A 22,167-nucleotide genomic window follows, 5' to 3' on the forward strand; every position below is an offset into this window, starting at 1 on the left:
TACATATACATATTTTAATTAAACGAATTAGCTCCTCGTAGTTTCAGGGGAAATGATTTTTCATGCGTTGCGACAGTTTCCAAAGCCCTGCAAGGATTAAAATTTTGTGGGAAAATATGAAGCTATGGTTTTTGATGTATTTCAATCCGTAGTAATCAAATATGTACTCAGATCATTTTTCATTTTTTCGCTTTTTAGTTTTGAAAAACCATAAAAAACATGAAAAACCATCTTTTTGCAATTGTCTCGAAAAGTAACTAGGGAACCCCCAATCTGACATCGGATTCAGATTCAGCGACGAAAAATACATAAGAATACACCTGTCTGTTGATCTGCTCAGGATACTTTTTTCTTTTTGTGGGCCTGTGTTTAGGGTAGTTAGGGTCACAGTGAAAAGCGTAGCGGGTAACATTTGCTACCTAAGAATAGTTACATTTCAGTATCAATCGTGGGAGCGGTACCGTACTTATGATGCTAAATGTCACATTCATGGCAGCTCCGCCAGCCACTAGGGATCTCTGTTACTAGAATAACAGGAAAATGTGACCTGCTAGGCTTTTAAAATGTAATTTTTTCGAGGAGAAAGTACAGAGGCACCAGGTGATTGTTAAGGAAGTCACAAATGCCAGACTTTCGGTGTATGGTTACTTAAATATTACTACTCAGACTAGTGATTGTGTTAGTTGGGAAGTTATCAATTTTTAAATTACTCTTTGTAGCTAGAGGTTGCAAAAGTGCGAAATCCTATAACTGGAGGAATGCAAACCTCTGACTATAGAATTGCCAAAAGTGTCTATATTGAAGATAATGGAAATAAACATATTATGCTTGTGAGGCGTCGAGTGGAGCATATGACAGGTTTGGTATTTGAAACATCCAAGAAATTTCAAATTGCTTATTACGACATCGGAGGCTTTTACTTACCACATTATGATTTTGTGAGAGTAAGTAAACTGTAGATAAACTCATGTAGATTGTATTAATATTCGATTGATACGATGATAACTCCGTAATTTTTCAGAAAGAGGACGAGCACTCTTTGAAAGATTTTGGCACTGGTAATCGAATAGCCACGGTTCTGTTTTATGTAAGTAAATAAATGACTTTCAATCCTTGTGTGTAATTCTAATAAATCCGATCTCAGATTCCTTGAGATTGCAAGATGAATTGTAATGCTCAAACTTTTTAATTACCTTTTTTTTAAATGTCAATATCTATCAGTAGTGTCATAAAAATAGAAAAGCCGAACAAGATAAAATAAAATCAACAATTGTTTTGAAGGAAAACGGAAATTATTTTGGAAATAGGTTAACAACATAAGAAAAAAAAGTAGTAGTACAGATTTAGTCGAAATTAGGAATACTGTCGATGGAATGTATCTGATACCAAAAAAATAAAAGACTCTGTGTACGACTTATTTAAGAAACGATGTGGATGTAAAGTTATCAAGCATGTCAAAACAAGAACATGACATATAAGTCAAGAATAATTTCTATTAGTAGCGTTATAGGATTTAGTATCTTCACAATTAAGCTTCTGGTTAGGAATTTAAAGAACGTTTAGCCTGCTGTTGTGGATGATATTAACACTGAAATGATTGAGGGCGGTGACGAGTATTTGTTCAAATTACTGAGCGAGTTGATGAAAATCTGCGCTAAGAATAGGGAAGTTAAAAGCGATTGGAGGAAGGCGATTTTCGTTCCACCTTCTAAACGAAAGGGTTATAAAGATAACTGCAGTAAGTATGGCGAAGGTGTGTATGAACCTATACTAAATATATTGGGAAACTCTGGCCTCTTGCACTTGCTCGTGAGTAATTATGACGGTACTTGACCATTCGAAGTACCTGGTTGCTGTCGAGAACCCAGGGCAGGTCGGGTCCTCAAAATCAATCAAGTGCACATGTACAGTTGTGTCGGTGGTAAAAAACGTTCACACTAATACTACTGACTCTCGTCACGCACAGTGGTTCTAGTGCATAGTTGCTTCGTGCACAGATGAACCTTACACAGTTGTAGTGTTATTGTACCCTGCGAACGGTTCACGTGCACATATAGAACACTCCCAACTGTGCACGTCTAAATGTCAACGTGCAGTAATGGTACCCTACCAACTGTTAACGAGCACAGATGGGGCAGTACCAACTGAGCAAGTTTAAATTTGAACGTGTACAGATGGCAACTTGGGAATGATTTACGTGCACAGATAGGGGTCTCCAAAATGCACACGTTGCAATTAAAACGTGCATTGATGGTCCAGTGAACAGTTCTTTTTGTAGTCAACAACATGCACAGTTTTACCTGTAACCATCGAGTGCACAGATAGGATGATTGCTATATTAACTGAAATTAAATAATCTTCCAGGCGCCCTATGAAATTTCACGCAGAAAAGGCTACTTGTAATTTGACTTCGAATTACACAGCCATAAAAAACGCTGCATCCGAATCCGAAGTCAAAAATATCAGATTGGCTCTTGTTTCAACCCTAACCTAAAAAAAACACCGGTAAAAGGTGGTTTCTGGCCGAATCAAAAAAAAAAAAAAAAAAGAGTAGTCTGCCCGGCGGTCTAGAGCAGTGTATCCTTATGTAATTAGAGCTGCTAAATCCGAATCCGAAATTAAAAATTGCGACTTCAATATAGCGGACTCGGGTGTGCAGGCCAAGGGTTATCAAACCCCGGGGCACGCGAGCTCCTTTAATATCATGATTCGGGTCTTAGAATCTTCGCATAAATAGAGAGTAGAATTCACTCTCTTTTTTTGTGATATCGACTTCTCTTATACTCAAAAAATCTGTATCGACGCTCCACATCCTTGAGTTATACTGATGCAATCTTTGTGGTTACCTAGGATATTCTCAGTGCCCTATTTAAAACTGAGCCATATCACCATTAGTCTTTTCTGCCGTCCCAACAAGAAAAGTCGTAACTACATTTCGGATTAGTCCCCTGCCATCCCAATTTCGGTTAGGTTGACAGGGGACTCATCCGAAATGTAGTTACGACTTTTCTTGTTGGGACGGCAGTTTTTTCATGTTGGTATCAAAACTTTCATCTCTCATCATTTGTCCAACTTGAGGACAGTAAAATACTCCTTCATGCAATTTTGGGTCACAAATATTGTGGACATAATGGATACCACGGTCGTGTTTACAGTAACTGAGAAAACACAGCAATTTTCAGGATACCACAGCACATGCTGCTACTTGGTTCGTCATTTCAAAAAGACGCTGTTGAATCCAGATAGGAGCGGTCTTTTCACGACGCTTTCTAACATACCAACCAATATGAAGCAATTATTTCCTCCCAACTGTTTAGTCCAGTGCAATTAGATTTTAACCTCCAACTTTATACATAGTGTGAGATTTTTTAAGCATTTATTAGTGGTCAAATGAACGTGTTGAATCTGAGCTAGCGCATGCGCATTATTAACCCTTTTTGCCACCATATTAAAAAACGTAGTACTTTCTATTTTTGTGAATTTCTCGAGTTCTATTCATCCAACGAAGACGAAACCAGGTATTCTATTAATTACTCGCAATTATTCAATATATTCAACGATCGATCAAACGTTTTAATTAATATATCTTATAAATGTACTATTTTTCCATTTGCCATGCTGAAAAAAAAGTATTTCAGGTATGAATCAAACAAAATGATGTTATTTTTATGTTTTTTAAATTTAAAAATGTATTTATCCCTGCATGCTTTATGCACCGCGATCTTATACACCACTCGGAGCATTTGTTCATAATGTTTGAGTTTTTGAGCCACGCTGGCCGCAATAAGTGTCTGTACTACTTTTTTCACAACTGTGATCTTCCCTGATTCTAACGATTCAGATCAAATAAAACACTCATTCTTGCTACTGTTAACTCCGTATCTCGAAGCTCAAATAGACGGCGTTAGAATCACCAAAAGTCACTTACCTTGCGATGATGACTCGCCTAAACTGACAACACTGATTTCGTTGAAGTTATAACCGACTCTCAAGAATGACAAATGGAATGATAGTAAATTTTTAAGACATATCAATTAAAACGATTAAATCATGGTTAAGTCTATTGAATGATTGCAAACAGTTAATGGAATAGTGCAGTTGAAGTACGGCATGAGTATAGAAAGGGAGACAAAAAGCGTACCCCGATAATAGGGAGCGCTACGGGATTGATCAAACGACTTCACAATTGTACGCTTAATTTTAGGCGTGGATTGGCGGGCGCTTAACTGAGCTATCAGGCTTTTTTTTAAATACGCGGAAAACATTCGTCTTCATCTTTATCAGTAAGGATTTTCGTCTTATATACACAAAAAAAGTTAAATGCAAAAAAGCTAACGAATCGAAATACCCCAGTTTCGTCTTCGCAGGACGAATAGAACTCGAGCAATCCATAAAAATAGACAGTAATAAGTTTTTCCGCATGGCGGTGAAAGGGTTTATGCTGCGCATGCGCAAACTCGAATTTAACACTTTCATTTGACCACTAATTAATGGTAAAAAAATATCAGACTATGTATAAAGTTGGAGTTATTAGTTATCTTCATCGTGCCAACGTCATAAGGGGGGAATGTTTCAAGTACTTAGTACAGTAGTACAGTAGTAGCAAACGTGCACCGACAAACAGTTTTTCTAGTAGCCACATGCCAGACCAGCGCGAAGCATCATCGCAAAAGTTAAGCAGCATACAGTGTGGATAATAACTGGATCGGTTACCGAAGAGGAGGAATGTGGATACTTTATCAACCTTTGGAGTCGGCTTGTTGGACGGTTACTACTCTTCAACAATATACTATCAAGACTAAGGCTACTCGATGGCTATAACGTTAGACACTTAGAAAACTACATTATTATCAAATCCTTTCGAATTTGGCGAAAACCCGGCTTTTTACGGGTGTTTTTTAAGGTATGATTCAAACACGATCCAATTTGATATTTCTGACTTTGGATTGGGATTCAGTGAGTCAAAAACCATAAAGATAAACTGCTCTGGTCTGACGGTCATACCACTTTATTTCTTTCGAATCTGGCTTAAAACCGCCTTTTTACGGGTGTCTTTTTTAGATTAGGGTTAAAACAAGAGTCAATCTGATATTTCTGAGGTCGGGTTCGATAATCAGCGAGCAAAAATACATAACTATACATTACTCTGATCTGACAGTGATACCGCTTATTTTTTTCGAATTCGGCGAAAAAATCCCTTTTAAGGCTGTTTTTTGAGGTTAGGGTTGAACAAGAGCCAATCTGATATTTATAACGTCGAATTTGGATTCAGCAGATCTAAATGAATAAGAATCCACTGCTCTGGTTTGCCGGGCAGACCACTTTCTACTGTTTTCGAGTTCGGCGGAAAACCGCCTTTTTAAGAATGTTTTTGACGTAAGGGTTGAAAAATGAGCCAATTTCATATTTATGACTTCGGATTCGGACTCAGTCGATCAAAATACATAATGATGAACTGCTCTGGTCAGACAGTCAGACCACTTTTTTTGTGGGGCTGTGTTATTGTAGTGTTCGCATGTAGAACCTATGTGTTTCTCGGAAAAACAGCTGGGTTAAAAATTTAAGTATCACAAATATATACAAAATGAAGAACCTACATTGAGATTCGTGTATTTTTCATTTAAAAAATAAATGAAAACTATCCTAAAGTCCTGTTTTTAAATATGCAATTAATTTTTGCAATAATTAAGTAACGAGTTCAAACGTTGAATCAATATGCATCTTTCCATTTTAAAGACACTAATTGTTAATCATCAAATTGTATAAAAATTGGAGCAAAAAAACGGTATGTTGTCTCGCCATCGACAAATAGATTAACTTCATTAGTTTTTATTCAATGCAATTGCGATACAATCCATTCGATATGTGCTGTTTTTATACACATTTGAAATAACAAAAATTTGCTGTACATCTACTACAAACTAAGAGCTATTCTATTTACAAAAAATTTGCCAAGGCAATTCATTATTATTTTTATCTTGATCATGGCGACTGTCTGTCGGTCTGTCTGTCCGCTGTTGGAAGAAGCGGTAACTTTTAAAGGAATTTTCTTTTGTACACTAGTTTTTGGTTCGAAAAAACAGGTCAATTATGTTAGCCAGCCTTCTACTGCCGATATTTATAAGTCAAAAATGATCTGTTTTTAAAAGTGCTACAAAATTTCTCTTAACTGTTTATTTATTTATTATAAAAACAAGACCATGAAATAACGTGTGTTTCAATACCAATGCGTAATACCCTAAAGAGCGTTCACATATGATGTTACGGTTTGTTTAAAGCTTTTTTACCCCCCCCCCCCCCCCAGGACCCCTTGTCACGCTCAGTCACGAATTAACGAGGCCCCATCTATGATATTACGTCACGTTCTTTCGACCCTCCCGCCTTTCAGAATTTTTAAAATAATTATAAAATATTTTTCAGAATGTTCTCAAATATGAGAATCAAACGTTACATGAACATAATCAAGAATATCAACCTGATTATTAACACTTATTTATCCTTTTCAAAGAACATATTAAACAGCTGGGATATATATGGACTTAATACTTTTCACGATGTTAATTAAAAACAAGAAAACCCTCCGTGACATCATGCGTTGAATGACAATCGTTCTTTTTTCTCCTGACCTCGAATTTCGCACTTCCAATGGATTATATCCCTTAACAATATGAAAGAGCCAGAACCTATTCTGTGATTTAGTTGACATATCATGAGAATAGAAACAAGCTATGTCATCTTCATCATAATAGTTTTTTGATTACGAGAAATAAGGATGTAAACCTAAAATTGAATTTTGATGGGGTTTGATATATCAAACTCTAACATATATATGTTTTTTAGATGAATGATGTAACTGAAGGAGGTGCTACAATTTTCCCGATGTTAAACATTACCATATGGCCTAAAAAGGGTAGCGCAGTATTTTGGCACAATCTTCAACGAAATGGAGAAGGGGATACTTCTACTTTACATGCAGCATGTAAAGTACTTTCTGGAGAAAAATGGAGTACGATTTTTATTTCACATATAATAAAAGAACTCAGATTGAAATTTAATACAATTTTGTATTTGTCTGCAGTCAAGTTTAAATTCTAATTAATAACATAATACTATGTACGGGTGTAAATAATGTTTTATCGAACACCATCTTAAAGTTGTCTTTTTCATCCTAGTGTAGCAGCTGGAAAATGGCTCATTTCAGCTAAATTCTAATCGCGATTCACGCACACGATCGCCGTAAAGCACTTGCATGGTCATTATGAACACGCCACTTTCACATATTTTCAAGAATTTTAAAGTAGTTTTTTTCAAACCTGCGCATCAGAAACGTGAGTCGCACTGACCACAGCCGTTTTATTCTCTCCTTGTACTTACTACCAGGGTCCTTTTGGGTTAAATGAGTTTTTGAATATTTGCATTTCTAATAAACCTTTTTATAAACCTCAGTATTAAAAAGAATTTGATCTACATTTTCAACTGAAAATTATATGTAAAATATTTGTTTAATATAAAAACAAATACTAATTTATCAAATATTAAGTAATGAATCATACTTAAAGTATTAACAGAGAAAAGTATGTCACGTTGTAATGCACATATTTATAAAAATATACATCATATTATTATATTTAATTCGAAACGAATATGTTATGATATTTTCACGTCCCCAGAAAATTGAGATTTAAGAGAGCCCCTCACCATACCGTATAGCTAGCGGCAGTTAATTAGTTCCAAATACGACCGTACTGTCACTTAATTCGTGAACAAATGAACACTGAATAACGTGTAATATATTGTAATATATTGTGCCGCCATCACGTCTTACGACCGTTAAATATGTGATTACAGTTTGTAACGGACTCGTTACGATGATCCGGCTAAAGTCTCGTGCATCTAGAGCACACGGAGCTACTCCGATGATTAGGACGATTAACGTCATACAATATTTCGGGTTTAATCCTCGCAACTCCCTTATAAGGTCCCTGTACCTCTCTTTCTTTTCACTGTCCTTGGCTATGTCGTTTCTGCCTGAGTTGTAGCACTAGATAGTATGTATCCTAGACGCTCGGTGCTTGCAGCACACGCTCTGCAGGGTCACTGGAAATATCTTGGCCCAAACAGTGGCGACGGTGTGCTAATGTGACATGCTAAAATAAAACCCTCTGTGCCCGACTTCAATCAGGTTGATTTAAAGAAAGCGAACGTTAGTTTATAGGATATTGACTGATCCTCTACATTTCTGTGAAAGATGCTGTGTATCCGATTGTCGAGAAGCAGTTTACGAAAGTTTTTCTGCAGTGCTCTCTTAATCTGGGCTTTCAGGAGTGAGTGTTCGCGATAGATACAATTTGTTGCATTTTGGTCAACCCCGATATTGAATTCAAGGCCGAATATTTCAGCAGCCTCCTCCGCTGGTTTTTACCACAAAACTTCTTTGCCCTCCTCTTTGTGCTTCCTGAGCCTTTTGAGAGGAGATTTCCATCCGTTTGTGACTATATGTGCTGTACCCAGAATATCCCAGCTGTGAAGATATTCAAGATTTAATATTTCGCGACCACCTTGACGCCGTGAGATGGAAAGTCACAGAACAGAATACTCAAGGTGCATGTTTTTCATTACAGGCATAACCTTTCATATCCAGATATCAAGGGATCAGAGCTCACCCTTCGTCCATGAAATCACTCCAAATGAATAGAGTAATACCGGGACGGCAAGTACGTTCTCTACAGATAATTTAGTCCTCGCCAACAGTTCGAAAGACTAACTCTGCCGGACGAGACGCTTGGATCTGTTTCACAAAGTATCTTTTAGACATCCTGAATGAGGTTCGTTGGCATGCATTTGTTGACGAGCTCTGGGTCTTCGGGGATGCCGTTAAGTTTTCTACGCTTTAAATAAATCTTAACGCATTTTTCTAACACAAAATCCATTCTATTCTCCTGAGGGTGTTCTTCGACGATCTTTAGAGTTAGGTGTAGTTGCTTTTTATTGTATGTATAGATCTTAAGATCATACATGCAAAGTAGATGAGTAACCTTATGCTTTCAATGTACAGGGTTTCCGTAAAAGTGTCTTTCGGAATGGCGAAGTGCGAGAGATAGTGACAACAAAGCGCACTCCTCGTTTGCCTTAAGTAAAAGAGGAGTGAGCTCATTATGTCACCCTGAAAGCCACCTCTCTAAAAGGTTACCTGGTTATTTTTAACATGATGTTTTCCAGATGAGATAGTAAATCTGGTCTCCCAAAGTGGCATTAATCTCGTTATGCACCTCACGATGTGCGGATGAACCTTTAAGTTTGCCAAAAGAAAAATGATACGTATGTGGGAAATTGAATCGAAAGCTTTCCGGTACTCAAACCAGGCCGATAAGTAGGCTCTCCCGACATCTTGTTATACCTATGTTGGAGCCGCGTTGTTTATATATTTCTTGCCTAATAGGCCCGATTGTCCGAAATATTTGGCCTGTAATTCTTCGAGTCAGCTAAGTTGCTTATCTTTCGAAGGAGTACTGTGCGCCCTTCCACCAACCACTCCGGAATAGGCTCTTCTGACTTTAGACATAACGTACGAATTAGTTCTTCATGCCTGTTAATACTTTTTTTACCTTCTTGGTTGTGATGGTGGGCGTTCTTCCTCAAATGTTACAAGGGCATTGCACAGCTGCTACAAGCTATTTATGTTCTTTGAGCCACGAGAGTAACCACCTCTCCGAACTCTTACAGTTGCGTTGACATTTATGGTAGTGGAAACGAGAAATGTGGCTCGGAGTAAACATTCCAAGATTTTCCCTCGTTGAAGAACTTTGTATTCGAGAAGAACAAAAAGTATTACGAGCGGAAGGTTATTTGACTTGTGTGATTGGGCCTTACTTTGCATTTATAAATAATAAGAATTTTACTTATTGATCATTGTACATTTATGAACAATTTTTGCATATTAAGCGCAAACTGTTTTCATATTATTATGTTTAATTGCAGTTGCGACTAGCTGGCTTCATGAATACGCTCAAGTATTTCGCAGGCCCTGCACGTTATTGGAAAATGAATGAGTAATCCATTTGAAGCTGATGGCGAAATAATGGAAAATAAATTCTCTGAAAATATGAATATATTACATAATTTAGGAGCAATCTTCTCCAAAGTTTTCATGTTAAACATACATTTTATAATAATGAAACCAATCTCTTGCGCATATAAACTTATTTTGTTTAATAATATATTTGTCTAATTGTAAAAATAAGTTAGATTGGAAAACACAAAGAAAGGGGCGTCTGTCTTTGAAATAAGGAGCTATATTTAAAAAAAATGTATACAACTTTCCTTATCAGATAAATTATAATTTTTATTTTAGAATAAAGCTTACTGTATGATAAAGTATGAAACATAGCCTTATGTTTTGCGATTAAAACAAGAAAAAATTGACGTTTTTATTGTTCTATTGGTAAAAATGGTTATGCAATACGGTGCAAAAATTATTAAAGTCTCAACAACATATTCGATAAACCTATTTATATTTCGAAATTTTGTTCTATTTATTTTAATTCAGTACACATGTTTTTATCTATATTTCCTATTGTTCCGATTCATGTGTCAACTAATGCGAGCGTGCTTTTAAAACTTATTGTATAAAACTTAATTTTTAAAAATTGAGAGGTTGATTGCAATAACCATATACTTTTGTTTTTAGTAGTCACTTATTTTAAATAACCCTCTGAACATGATTATATCACTGATTAATTTACACAAACATTATTTTCCGGTCCATCTAGACAAAGCGTAGTTACATACTGCTCAAAATATTCTTTAATGTTTACCAGATCTCCAGATCGAATTAAATTGACAATCGCTAAACTATTATTGTAGGTGAAATTGATCATATTTAAGTAACCCTTATAGGCGCCTAGCCGTTTCTCGCTACATGTAACTAGGTGGATAATCACATGTGGTCCCCGTGATCAAGTGAGGAAAGATGGGGCTTTTTTTACCAGGCAAATGTCTAAAGATACCACAATATAAGGCAGCACCTGTTACATTTACATGAGACACGGCGTCAATTCTGGGAAAGGCTATAGAAGGGAGGGCTATTGAAGATTTTCAATGTATTAGGTCTCAGAAGTTGAAGAGTTTTGGTTTGTTGGATCAGATTGAAACAAAAAATCTACTCCCGAATCAAAACTCTTGAATAACAGAAATGTAGTAATTCGCATGTATGGAACATTTCTGTCATCATAAAAATAATATATTTCTTTTCTCTACTTACTATGGAATATATGACAGATAAAAAAAAATAGTTTTTGTTACGACTTTTTGACAAAGCCTTTTTTATATTCGACTTAGACGGATAAACCAGTATGGTAAGTACTAGAATTGTATTTTAAAATTTGAAAGAGGTTCCTTTTTTATCGATAATGTGATATAAAATGATAAAGTTTATTTTCTATCAAAAGTAGCGGTTCTAAAAACAAAAGATTTGGTGGCTAAATAATTAATCTTTATTATGTAGATCAAAAATACGCTGACCGTTTAATTTTTCAGCATTCAATTTATGTACAAGATAGGTGAGCTTTAGTAAATGTCGAGCGAAAGTTTTAAAGCAGAGGATGATTGTGTGCATTTGATGGGTAGCGTCGAATGTGCGTCTTCAAACTCGACTGTCGGAAAAACCGGCTGAACTCGCAAGGTAATTTTACTAACATTTTTCTCTCCCCTGGTCAAACTTGTAGGAAGATACGAGTGTTTCTATTAAAGAAGAATTCAGCCGCGGGGTATCAGTGGTTAAATAAATGTACAGGGCCGTATTAAGTAAACTGGTGTCGTCTGATTGTGCACTTTATCATTCTAAAGGACTTACAGTACAGTCCAATAGGTTTTTAACCACAGTTTTTTTGGAATTAAATTGGCCAATAAGAGTAAGATTTGTTTTTTAGGTCTTACGGTCTTCGTTAATTAAAAGAGTAGAACGAAACGTTTGGAAATTTTGTTTATTAAAATTCTGTCTTTCTGACGTTTCGGCTACCACTGTGTGCCTTTTTTAATGAATCTAAATAAATAATATATGAATAATGATCTTTTCTTACATAGAAAAACACACAAATTGATTTTTTTATACAAGTAAAAGAAATAAAAATTACCTGTGCTTTTTATCTTGTAAAAACCCAAGAATATTAATTTTGGAGACAAACATCTGCCAATAGTTCATGCCAATTTTTTAAAATAATAGTGACGTTTAAAAACAAATTAAATTAAAATGTAACGAAAAACATATAAAAGAAAAGCCTCATAAGCATTGTAAATGCTTTTTTAAATAAAAAAATGCATCTTATTGACGGGAATCCTTACGATATTTCTGGACAACGACGAACATGTAGCTCAGTAGACAAGAGGCATACATTAAGGTGGTAAATTCATGAATACTTTGACATATTTTGTTGGCATTTATGATTTCTGTCTGTAAGTTAACCGAAATATTGTGATATTTGTTTTTAAAAATGGATTCTATTATGCGTGTTTTATATGTATTTTTTCCCCTAGCAAGAATTTTAAGATTGTTAAAATCAAAATAATGGTTTAAGTTTCCACAATGTTGTGAAAGACCTGTATTGTAATTTCCAACTCTGCAATCTCTTTAATTGGAAAAGTACCTGGCCGGAAATCAGACGTTTTGTGGTTCGATTCCCAATTGAGTGAAGATGGAGTACGATCTTTTTTTCAAGAAATAATTTTAAATTTGATTAAAAAATATTATTTTCCATCTAGTCTTATTAAGACGTTAAGCATTTTCTGTTTTTGAAGATTCTTAACTTGATCGATATTGTGTAGATTTTCTGCCTTCATGGTTTGGAGGGTTGATCTACTGTCGGTAATGTACAATCTCTGATGATATAGCAGATACATTTAAAAAATTTTAATCTCTTTTTTGTTCCGAAACTCTAGTTATTAATCTTCTACCTGTTTCACCAATACAAACGTTTCCACAACAATTACATTTAATGAGGTATATAATTCCAGACAAGTTTTCGTTACTATCGATACCTTTTGGATTAAGTCAAAATTTTTTAAGCTAGTTTTTCTTAATGAAATAAACATTTATGTTGAATTTTTTAAAGATCTTCGTAACCTTTTAGAGAGTCCTTGGATATACGGTAACGTAACTTTTAAATCCGATTTTTTGTACGTGTCAACCCAGCTATTTTTCGTACTGGAAGCATTGTAGACTTCATGAATTCGCTCTCGAATAACATTGTATATCAAAGAAAGCGTATAATTATTTTGAACTAAAGTAATTTTAATTTGATTCAAATTTTCTTTCCTAAAGCAAATATCACTCAATTGTATACATCTATCGATTAATCCTTTTATTAGACCGACCTTTTCACTATCAACGATGGGAATTAAAATTAAAATATCTACCAGACCATTACGTATTTTTATACCAATTGGTAATTAAAGCTATGTAAACCTGACAGAACCAAGTCATCAAATCATAATGTCTCCTATTTCATTATTAAGGGCTCATTTAGGGCTAATTTCATGCCCCATTGCCGAATTTTCGGCTATTAATTTTTTTTTAAACATGCATGGTTCTGCCAGCTTTACTTCAAGCCAGCAGCACCACTCAAGGAATCGGTCAAAAATAATTATAACAAATGGCCCTTTTTACAGGAATTTCTGGCTCATTTCTGGCTCGAGATATCCCTTTAAACCACTGTCCTACCTTCAAAATTAAAAAGGGCCGCTAAGGGCAAAGGGCCAAAAACTTAATGTTTAATCTTTTTCCTAACATTAATAAGGGCCTATTTAGGGCTCACATTTTATCCAACTATGGATTTTACTTTTTAGCTCTTTGTATAAAATATTCTACAGTGCTCCCAGCTATTCCTCAAACCAGCAGTACCATTCGAGGAATTGGTCAAAAAATGATTATACCAAATTCCACTCTTCACAGAAATTTACGGCTCATTGCCGATTTGAGATATCCCTTCGAACCATTGCCCTACCTTTAAATTTAAAAAAAGGGCCGCGAAGAACGAAGGAACAAAATATAAATTTTTTATTTCTCTTCTTAGCATTAATAAGGGACTATTTGAGGCTCACTTTCTATCCAACTATGGATTTTACTACTCAGCCCTTTTCATAAAATGTTCCACAGTGCTTCCAGCTTTTCTTCAAACCAGCAGCACCATGCGAGGAATCGGTCAAAAAATGATTATATCTAATTCCACTCTTCACAAGAATTTCCGGCTCGAGATATCCCTTCGAACCACTACCCTACCTTCAACATTAAAAAAGGGCCCTTAACCGTCCCTTTTCAATTTGGAAGGCAGGGCAGTGGTTCGAAGGGATATCTCGAGCTGAAAATGAGCCGAAAATTCCTGTGCAAAGTGCAATTTGATATAATGATTTTTTGACCGATTCTTCGATTGGTTCTGCTGGTTTGAATTAAAACTGGGAGCACATGTGGAAATGAGCCGAAAATTCCTGTAAATAGGGTAATTTGATATAATCATTTTTGACCGATTCCTTGAGTGGTGCTGCTGGCTTGAAGTAAAGCTGGCAGTACCATGCATATTTTCAAAAAAAACGAACAGCCGAAAATTCGGCAAATGGGGCATTAAATTAGCCCTAAACGAGCCCTTAATAATGAAATAGGAGACATTATGATTTGATGACTTGGTTCTGTTAAATTTACATAGCTGGCAATTAACTTACCTTCAGTTGTTTTTATAATTTGCAAATCAAGGTAATTTCTTGAATTATTATTTTCAAGTTCAGATGTGAGCTGTATGTAATGTTAATAAATTAATAAATTAATAAATTAATAAATTAATTAATAATTTTAATAAATTGAAAGCGTTTATGAAATCAATAATTCCTTCGGTAGGAGCATTAGCTGAAACATCATCCACATACCTTTCATATAAAATAAGATTAAAATCGAATTTTTTTAATGCTCTTGTTTCAACTTCTTCTAAAATTAAATTTAAAACTATAGGGGACAATGGTGAACCCACAGGACAAACATTTAATTGTTTATTACATTTTCTATCAAAAGAGAAAACCGTGTTATTGAAAACAGTTCTAGTAGCGACTAAAAATTCATTTTTTGTTATTTTAGTTAAATTTTTATTTTGTATTAGTTTTTCTTCGATAACATTTAATGCTAGATCTAATGGAATGTTAACAAACATTGAAACAACGTCCATTGAAACTAAGGAATGTGTAAAGGAACTTTAATTTTATTTAAAGTGTCCTTTAAATCCCAGCTATTTTTAACAAATAATTCTGCGTTATCCGAAACTGGTTTTAAAATATTAGAAATACATTTGGCTAAGTTATAAGTGGGAGAACCAATTGTGGAAACAATTAATTTACATTTCGGTTTGTGCACCTTTGGTAGAGAATAAGCTTTAGCTACAGTACTTTTATGTGTTTTTAACTCATATGCCGTTTGTTCATTTATTAATTTTTTCTCTCTCATCGAATAGCTATATCATTACCTTTTTCTTCTGTTGTTGGAACAAGACTGGTTTTTATCTTTTAATACAAATTACCATTGTTGTGTATGTTTTCCACAGTCTTATTATAATTTTCTCTATTAGCTGGTGCCATAATGTTGCCTTTATGTGCATTAAAAAAAAAAACAAATCTTCATTAGGTTTTTAAAAATTATAAAACCAGATCAAAATATTTGTCAAGGTTCTTAAAGTTATTATTTCGATTAGGGTTTGAGATTAGTTGAGTAACTGCTTTTCGGATTCTAAGTTTCTGATCTTTATGCTCTACATTTTTAAAACAATTTTCTGTACTAGCAACTATGTTATTAATAGGTCACTTATTGACATTGAAAGGAATACCAAATTTGTCCCCCAGTGCTAAGGTTTCAGCTACCTCAATCAGGATCTGGATATTTGAGATATTTTTCAAGTTTTTTTTTAATGGAATTCTATACATAGATATACATAGATAACATGTAACATAGACGTATGAACTTGAGTATTGTGAGGTAGGCAAAGGCTGTCTAGTACTTTGAGTTACCACTAGAAAGCGTCATACGCTTTTCTCGTAAGTAAGCACAATTGAAACGTCTCTAAGAAGGTAGACTGGCAATAGATCAGAATACATCTATTGTGAAATTACAATACATGTAATGTAAAATTATAATACAAGTATTGTGACGTTACATTACGTTTTGGTAATAAACTTCCATTACATTTATTGTGAAATCACAAGAGAAATTCAATATTTTGGTAACGAGTGAAACTTATAAAATATATTTTATAGAAATCTAAAAATGTTAATAAACTCACTATTCACAAGGTTTTCGCGCAAAATAAATTTTCTTAAGAAACAGAATGAAAAACTAAAATTTAGAGGAATATGTTTTTCAACTGAAAGGAAAAACAGAAGTTGGTATTTTCGCGGTAATTTTTAGAATGTCTTGATTTTGGTTTTTATACCACGAAATAATCTAATCTGCAGCAGAAATTTAAAGTTTGAAAACAATCGATAATTTTTATGCAAAATGCTGTGAAAATCACTATCATGACCTACGAATATACACATAGCTCAAGAAAAGATTACATCTGCTTTTGTAGGTTATGTTAGAGATTTTGACAGCATTTTTCATGAAAAATATCGATTGTGTTCAAAATTAAGTTCCTGATATATATTATAATATTTCGCAGTATAAAAATAAAAGTCAAGACATTCTAACAGTTGCTACGAAAATAACAACTTCTGTTTTTGCTTTCAGATGATAAACATATTTACATAATCCAAATGTTTTATTCTGTTTCTGAAGGAAGTCTATTTTACGCGAATATCTTAGATTTAATATAAACATATATTAACTTAGCTTTTACCTCACTTATGAATAAATTATTGTTCTCTGATATTGCACAAAATTAAAAGCTGACTTTCAGTTGATACATATATAATATGGCGCTGCCTTTTATATTTTCTTATAATCAGAACCAAGATAATTTTGAACAATCTAGACTTTTCTTATTAGGGAAAATGTTGGAATGTGGAAATGAGTATCAACTTGAGTGGGTTTTTATACTTTTTTTATCCTAAAGTCAAAATTAATCAAATGTATGTAGGTTGGTTGGTTGTATTGGTGAGCTGGGGAGCCCGTGAGCCCCCTCCCACCTGGCGCTCAAACTTATATGTCTTTTGTGTCCCTGGGAGGACACTGACCTCTTTTGATGAGACCTACAGTTTAAGGTGGGTTCCGAACCATCAGAGCCCTCGTTTGAAGTACATAGAAAAATTGCCATTAGTGCCGGCACAGGGATCGAACCCCAGTCCTCCTGCTTGGAAGCCTGGCGCACTATCGTCTGAACCACCGGGACTCTTATCAAATGTGATCAAATGTAAGTAACTACTAGTATCATTTTACAGATTATATTAGCGAAAAGTATGCCACGAAGAATTATTAGAAAATTACTAATTCTACTATTCGAGATAATTCTAAATTCAAAAGTTGTGTTAAAGTTAATTAAAAAAATTGCAACAAAAACGATTCTGGTTATTAAAAAAGAGATTTTATAAAGCATAAAAAATATTGTTAACAGTACCCATAGGTTTAGCAACAATTTTAGAGAAATTTTGAAAATGTTTGATCAGATGCTTTTTTAGTAACAAATGATGTCTAGATGATTTTCTTCTAGAAATAGAATTTTTTTCAAACAGAAATTTATGGAAAGAGGTTTCTATTAAAATAAAAGTTTTTGTTTTGTTTTAAAGAGATATACCTAATCTTGATATAGAAAATGCGTAAGTTTCTAATTTTTCTGGTTTAACAGTTTAACCTACGAAACAAGTGCAAGAAACAAAAAGTATTATTTTTGCTAAGAGATGCAAAAATTGTTTTTATTTTTTTGTTAGTAAATAATGAAATTGTTAAAAAAAATGATTTAAAGAAAAACTAACCAGGATGTTGAAAAAATATCAAAGATATTCCTAATCAGGGGACTTTTTGGGATATTTGCCTGGTGCCAACGTTTTAAATTATTCATCTCATATGCTGTTATATCTCTCTGTTCCTAAGAAGTCAGACTTTTTGTGACTGTTACCAGCCTCCAATAATTTTTTTCCAATCAGACACCGAATGAAAGTTTTTTCCTTTGTCTTTATTTAAAACTTTCATTCAATAGACATTTTTTCAAAACTAATATGTATATGTAGAAAAAAAAGACAAAACTACAAAATCTAACTTTTACGTAAATCGGATACTCGCAAGTTCTAAATCATATGTTTATGTCTGAAAGAATTACAAGAGTATTTCCTCGCACAGAGAAACAATGTTGCGATACGGCTGATGAAAAATAAAAACAAGTTTTTTGTGAACGACAAAAGTGCAATAATCAGGCATTTCTCTACAGAAAAATTAGTTTTTTTCGATGTCAATTTTTTTAAATTCGGAACTTTATGATGATTTTAGCAAAATTAATAATTTGTTGATTAATCTTATTATTCTTCCAAACAAATTTAATAAACAAATTCATTAATCACGTATTTTTCTACGAAAAAACTTTTTTTCTATTTCAACTTTTTCACCTTTTTTTCATCAAAAAAGGTATTAGATTTGGGTAAAGTTACCTTCCCCCCAGTTTTGGTCAAATGTCCACGTCTTGAGACATCCTGACTCCGAAAAACAGGTTTTTACGACTGTGTGTCTGTCTGTGAGCCCGATAACTTGAGACTACTTTTTTCAGTTGAATAATTATCTGTACGGATATTCATGGTATTCAATAATACGAAAAATTTATCATAATTACTTTTTTTATCAGGACAAAAAATGACCCGAGTTATAGCATTTCCAAAATTCAAAAATAAAACACAAAAATGAATATGCGAAGCTTAATAACGTACCATATATTTTGGGCCTTCATGGCGGACAAGGGTGGTTCGTGTAGAGCTGGGGGATGTTAGGGGTGAGAAAAGGGTGTCTGCAGGGGATGAGACGGGTGAAATAGGGCAAAGAAACTGAAATTTTAGGGCGGTAAGCGGCAACAGCCTTAAGAGACATCTGTTGGCGGCAGTGCGTACTTTTGTGTATGGATAGATTACAGTTACCGACAGACGTGCAGGAGGTGGGCAGCGCGAGTACTGGCAGTGCTGGTAGTGAAGTAGACGGGGAGGAAATTTCCAGAAGGACACAACTGCCAGTTGTGCGTGGCCCGGTGTCAAGTAGCGCGTCAGGGAGGGGGAAGATTCGGAGCGAAAGAAGCGATCAGGCAAGGGAGAGAGCGTCCAGTGCTAGTAAGGGGGAGGATCTCTTGAAGAGGAAATGGGAATGCAAGAAGATTAGAAGGATTGCAGAGGGAGTTGGTGTCGGTGAGGAAGGAAAAAAAGGATAAATTAAAGGAGATGGAAGAAGATATTAGGATGTGGAAGGAAAGGGCGGAAAAAAGTTTGGAGAAGGTGTAGGGTAGGTTGGGAGTGTAAGCAGTTGCATGGGGGGAGGGCGAGAAGCAAGGTATTTGGGGGAAAGTCGAGATCATGATAGAAGAGAAAATGGGAGAGCGCAGGAATGAAAAGAAGGAGAGAGTGGATAGGGAAAGGATAAGGGCAATCGAGTTGAGAATGGAGAGAAGAGAGAAGGCAGAGAGGAGAAATAATATAGTAATAAGAGCATATGAAGCTAAAGAGCGTGGAAGAAAGAGAGGGGATGGGAGCGCTGCTACAGAGAATAGGGTGGGTTAAAGGCAAGGTAGGGAAAGTTAGGATGGAGGGGAGAAAGGAGAATGAAGTGGCGGAGGTGGAATTGGAGAGCTGGCAACAAAAATTGAGGGTCATGCGTAACGAAAATAGGATAAAGGACAATAAGGTTTTTATCGATCAAGATTTGACGAGGAAGGAAACGGATGCTCAGAGAATGCTCGATGACTGTGCTGGGATAGGGAACGTAAAATGATGAAGTGAAAGGTGAAAAAGAAGTACAGGAAGTGGTATAATGCATTATATTTAAAAGAAAAATTTAGGATCCTTTTTTTTAAATTGAATATGACCTCGGTTGTATTTTTTCATTTATAACCCTTATTTTTGGGGCGTTTTGCGCTTGCTAAGGGAATCAAATTTTTTCTACACATCTAACATATCTAATGAAACATATTGAGTAAAACAATAGATCCAGGGTACCTTCTTTTATATTTGGATTAGATTTTTTGCATTTTTTTGAATGTCAACTTTTATTTGAAGTGTGTTCTAAGCCTACAAGGTGCTAAAAAGAAAACTTCTTATGAAATTTGTAATTAAATTTTGTTGAATTTTGTCACGTTCAATCCTTATTTTGAGTTTAAATACTAATAAGATTTAAGTTGATGTGTTTAATACAAAAAAATTCAAGACTTTTTATTTTAAATTTTAGGTTTGATTTTTCGCATTTTTTCACAATCATCCCAAATTTTGGGGGCATTTCGCGCCTGTTGCAGAGTTCGTACATTTTTTACATGTAGCATGCATTAAATTTATTGTATCCAGCAAATAAACAATTTGGGAATACTGTTTTTATAATTTTTTGATTGATTCATAGCTATCAACCCTTAATTTTGGGGTCTTCGGCGCCCTATTGTAGCCGCCAGTTTGAAAAATCTTCAAAGCGCCATATGGCTTTTTGAAATCATCAGCAATACAAACATTTTTAGCTATTATACATTTTTTTCAAGCTTCTCAATTTTTGGACAGAGAGATAGCCCGGTTGACGTGGAACGTCCCATATATATAATCTCACCGTCATGAGACATGGCCATAGGTGTGCTTCATCGCGGTTCTACTGGGAGCCGGTGTCATTCTCATAGATGACAATCCCATCTAGTAAGGATCTGCGGTGGACGTTCATCCATTTACTTATATATAATCGATCTTCGATAGGTCGAGTCAACAAACAAATAAAAAAAAGTTTAAGTTAACAGAGAAATATATTTGTGAGAAAATGAGTAATTTTATAGTAATTAAGATCTGAAATGAGTTTATTATTGCTAAATTAACTTTCAAGGCTCTCATAATTACGGCCGAGGTAAAACTGTAGCGAAATTTTCATTTTTTAGTAATCATCTATAAATTAATTAAGTGTCAGTTAATATATACATTGTTTCTTACAGTACTTGAAGATTAGTTTTTCTGCTTTTATCTGGTTGTTTGACCAGAGAATCGCCTATTGTGCTGTTGCACAAGACAGTACTCCGAATCTGGCCATCTCGGCCTAGTGATTTTGGAGCTCGGCGAGTTTGTTGTTACCAACGTACTGCGAAAAAACCCTTTTAGGTGCCAAGCATAGCCATCGCATAGTAAATGGCGTCTACCTTTGTTGCAGCAAAGTGATCTTCAACCTACTCTGACATTCGGCAGCTTCCCTAGCAGGCTGCAGGGGAGGATACTGAGAGATTAAGGTGGGCGAAGTGATCCTTCTGAGGTCATCAGTTAGATGCACTGATTCGAAGCATTGTCCCAGTGCAAGAATTCACCGTAGGTACCTCGAGCGCAGGAGTCCCCCGTAGAAGCCTCGGGCGCAAAAAGCTCGCTGACTCCATATTGAGTCTTCTCAAAGTCGACTTCGACCCCTAGGGCTAGACTTCTGATAGAACCTACAGCTTAATGTGGGGTCTGAACCACCGAAACCCCGGTTAAAGTACAAAGAATAATTTGCATTGATACCGACTCAGGCATCGAACCCTAGTCTTCCTGCACAGATACCTAAAGCGCTATCGTCTGAGCCATCGGGGCTTTAAACTTGGAGTAAATATTTAAAAAATTACTACACTACTGAAAAATGAAAGCAAATTCAAATCATGCCCGACACTTTTAGATATTTAAAAAATTATTAACAGTAAACTTACATTTTTAAAAATATCTTCATTTGTATCATCTTCTGCAGTAAGTAGCTGGCTATCGATATTCATCAAATTTTAAGCGCTACATTTTCCAAGTTTATTTTGGTTTGAAAATAATACTACTCCTCATAAAATTCTTGTTGTACATTCCTCTTTGTACTATACTGCTCATGATTATTTTTTGTAATTCCTGCAATTCAAAACAATAGTTATAGATTATTTGACTTGGTACAGTCTGTCAAGTTAAAGCGTGGGTGGCTTTACTCGCAGTCGGTAAGGTGTATCGACATGATTTTGGTGTCAAAACATTAAGAAGAGCTCCCTCTTTCAT

At 35.0% G+C, this 22,167-nt stretch overlaps 1 protein-coding gene across 1 annotated transcript in view; it reads left to right on the forward strand.

The window, feature by feature from the left end:
• LOC117178594 (prolyl 4-hydroxylase subunit alpha-1-like) overlaps positions 1 to 10,049 on the forward strand; it is a 30,923-nt gene extending 20,874 nt beyond the window's left edge. The window contains exons 4-7 of the mRNA XM_033370022.1: positions 720 to 944; positions 1,022 to 1,087; positions 6,841 to 7,006; positions 9,979 to 10,049. Of these exons, the coding sequence (XP_033225913.1) occupies positions 720 to 944; positions 1,022 to 1,087; positions 6,841 to 7,006; positions 9,979 to 10,049 (528 nt within the window). The remainder of the gene's footprint in view (positions 1 to 719; positions 945 to 1,021; positions 1,088 to 6,840; positions 7,007 to 9,978) is intronic.
• The last annotated feature ends 12,118 nt before the right edge of the window (positions 10,050 to 22,167 follow it).

Source organism: Belonocnema kinseyi, chromosome 1 (genome assembly GCF_010883055.1).
Source record: "Belonocnema kinseyi isolate 2016_QV_RU_SX_M_011 chromosome 1, B_treatae_v1, whole genome shotgun sequence".
Lineage (NCBI taxonomy): Eukaryota > Metazoa > Arthropoda > Insecta > Hymenoptera > Cynipidae > Belonocnema > Belonocnema kinseyi.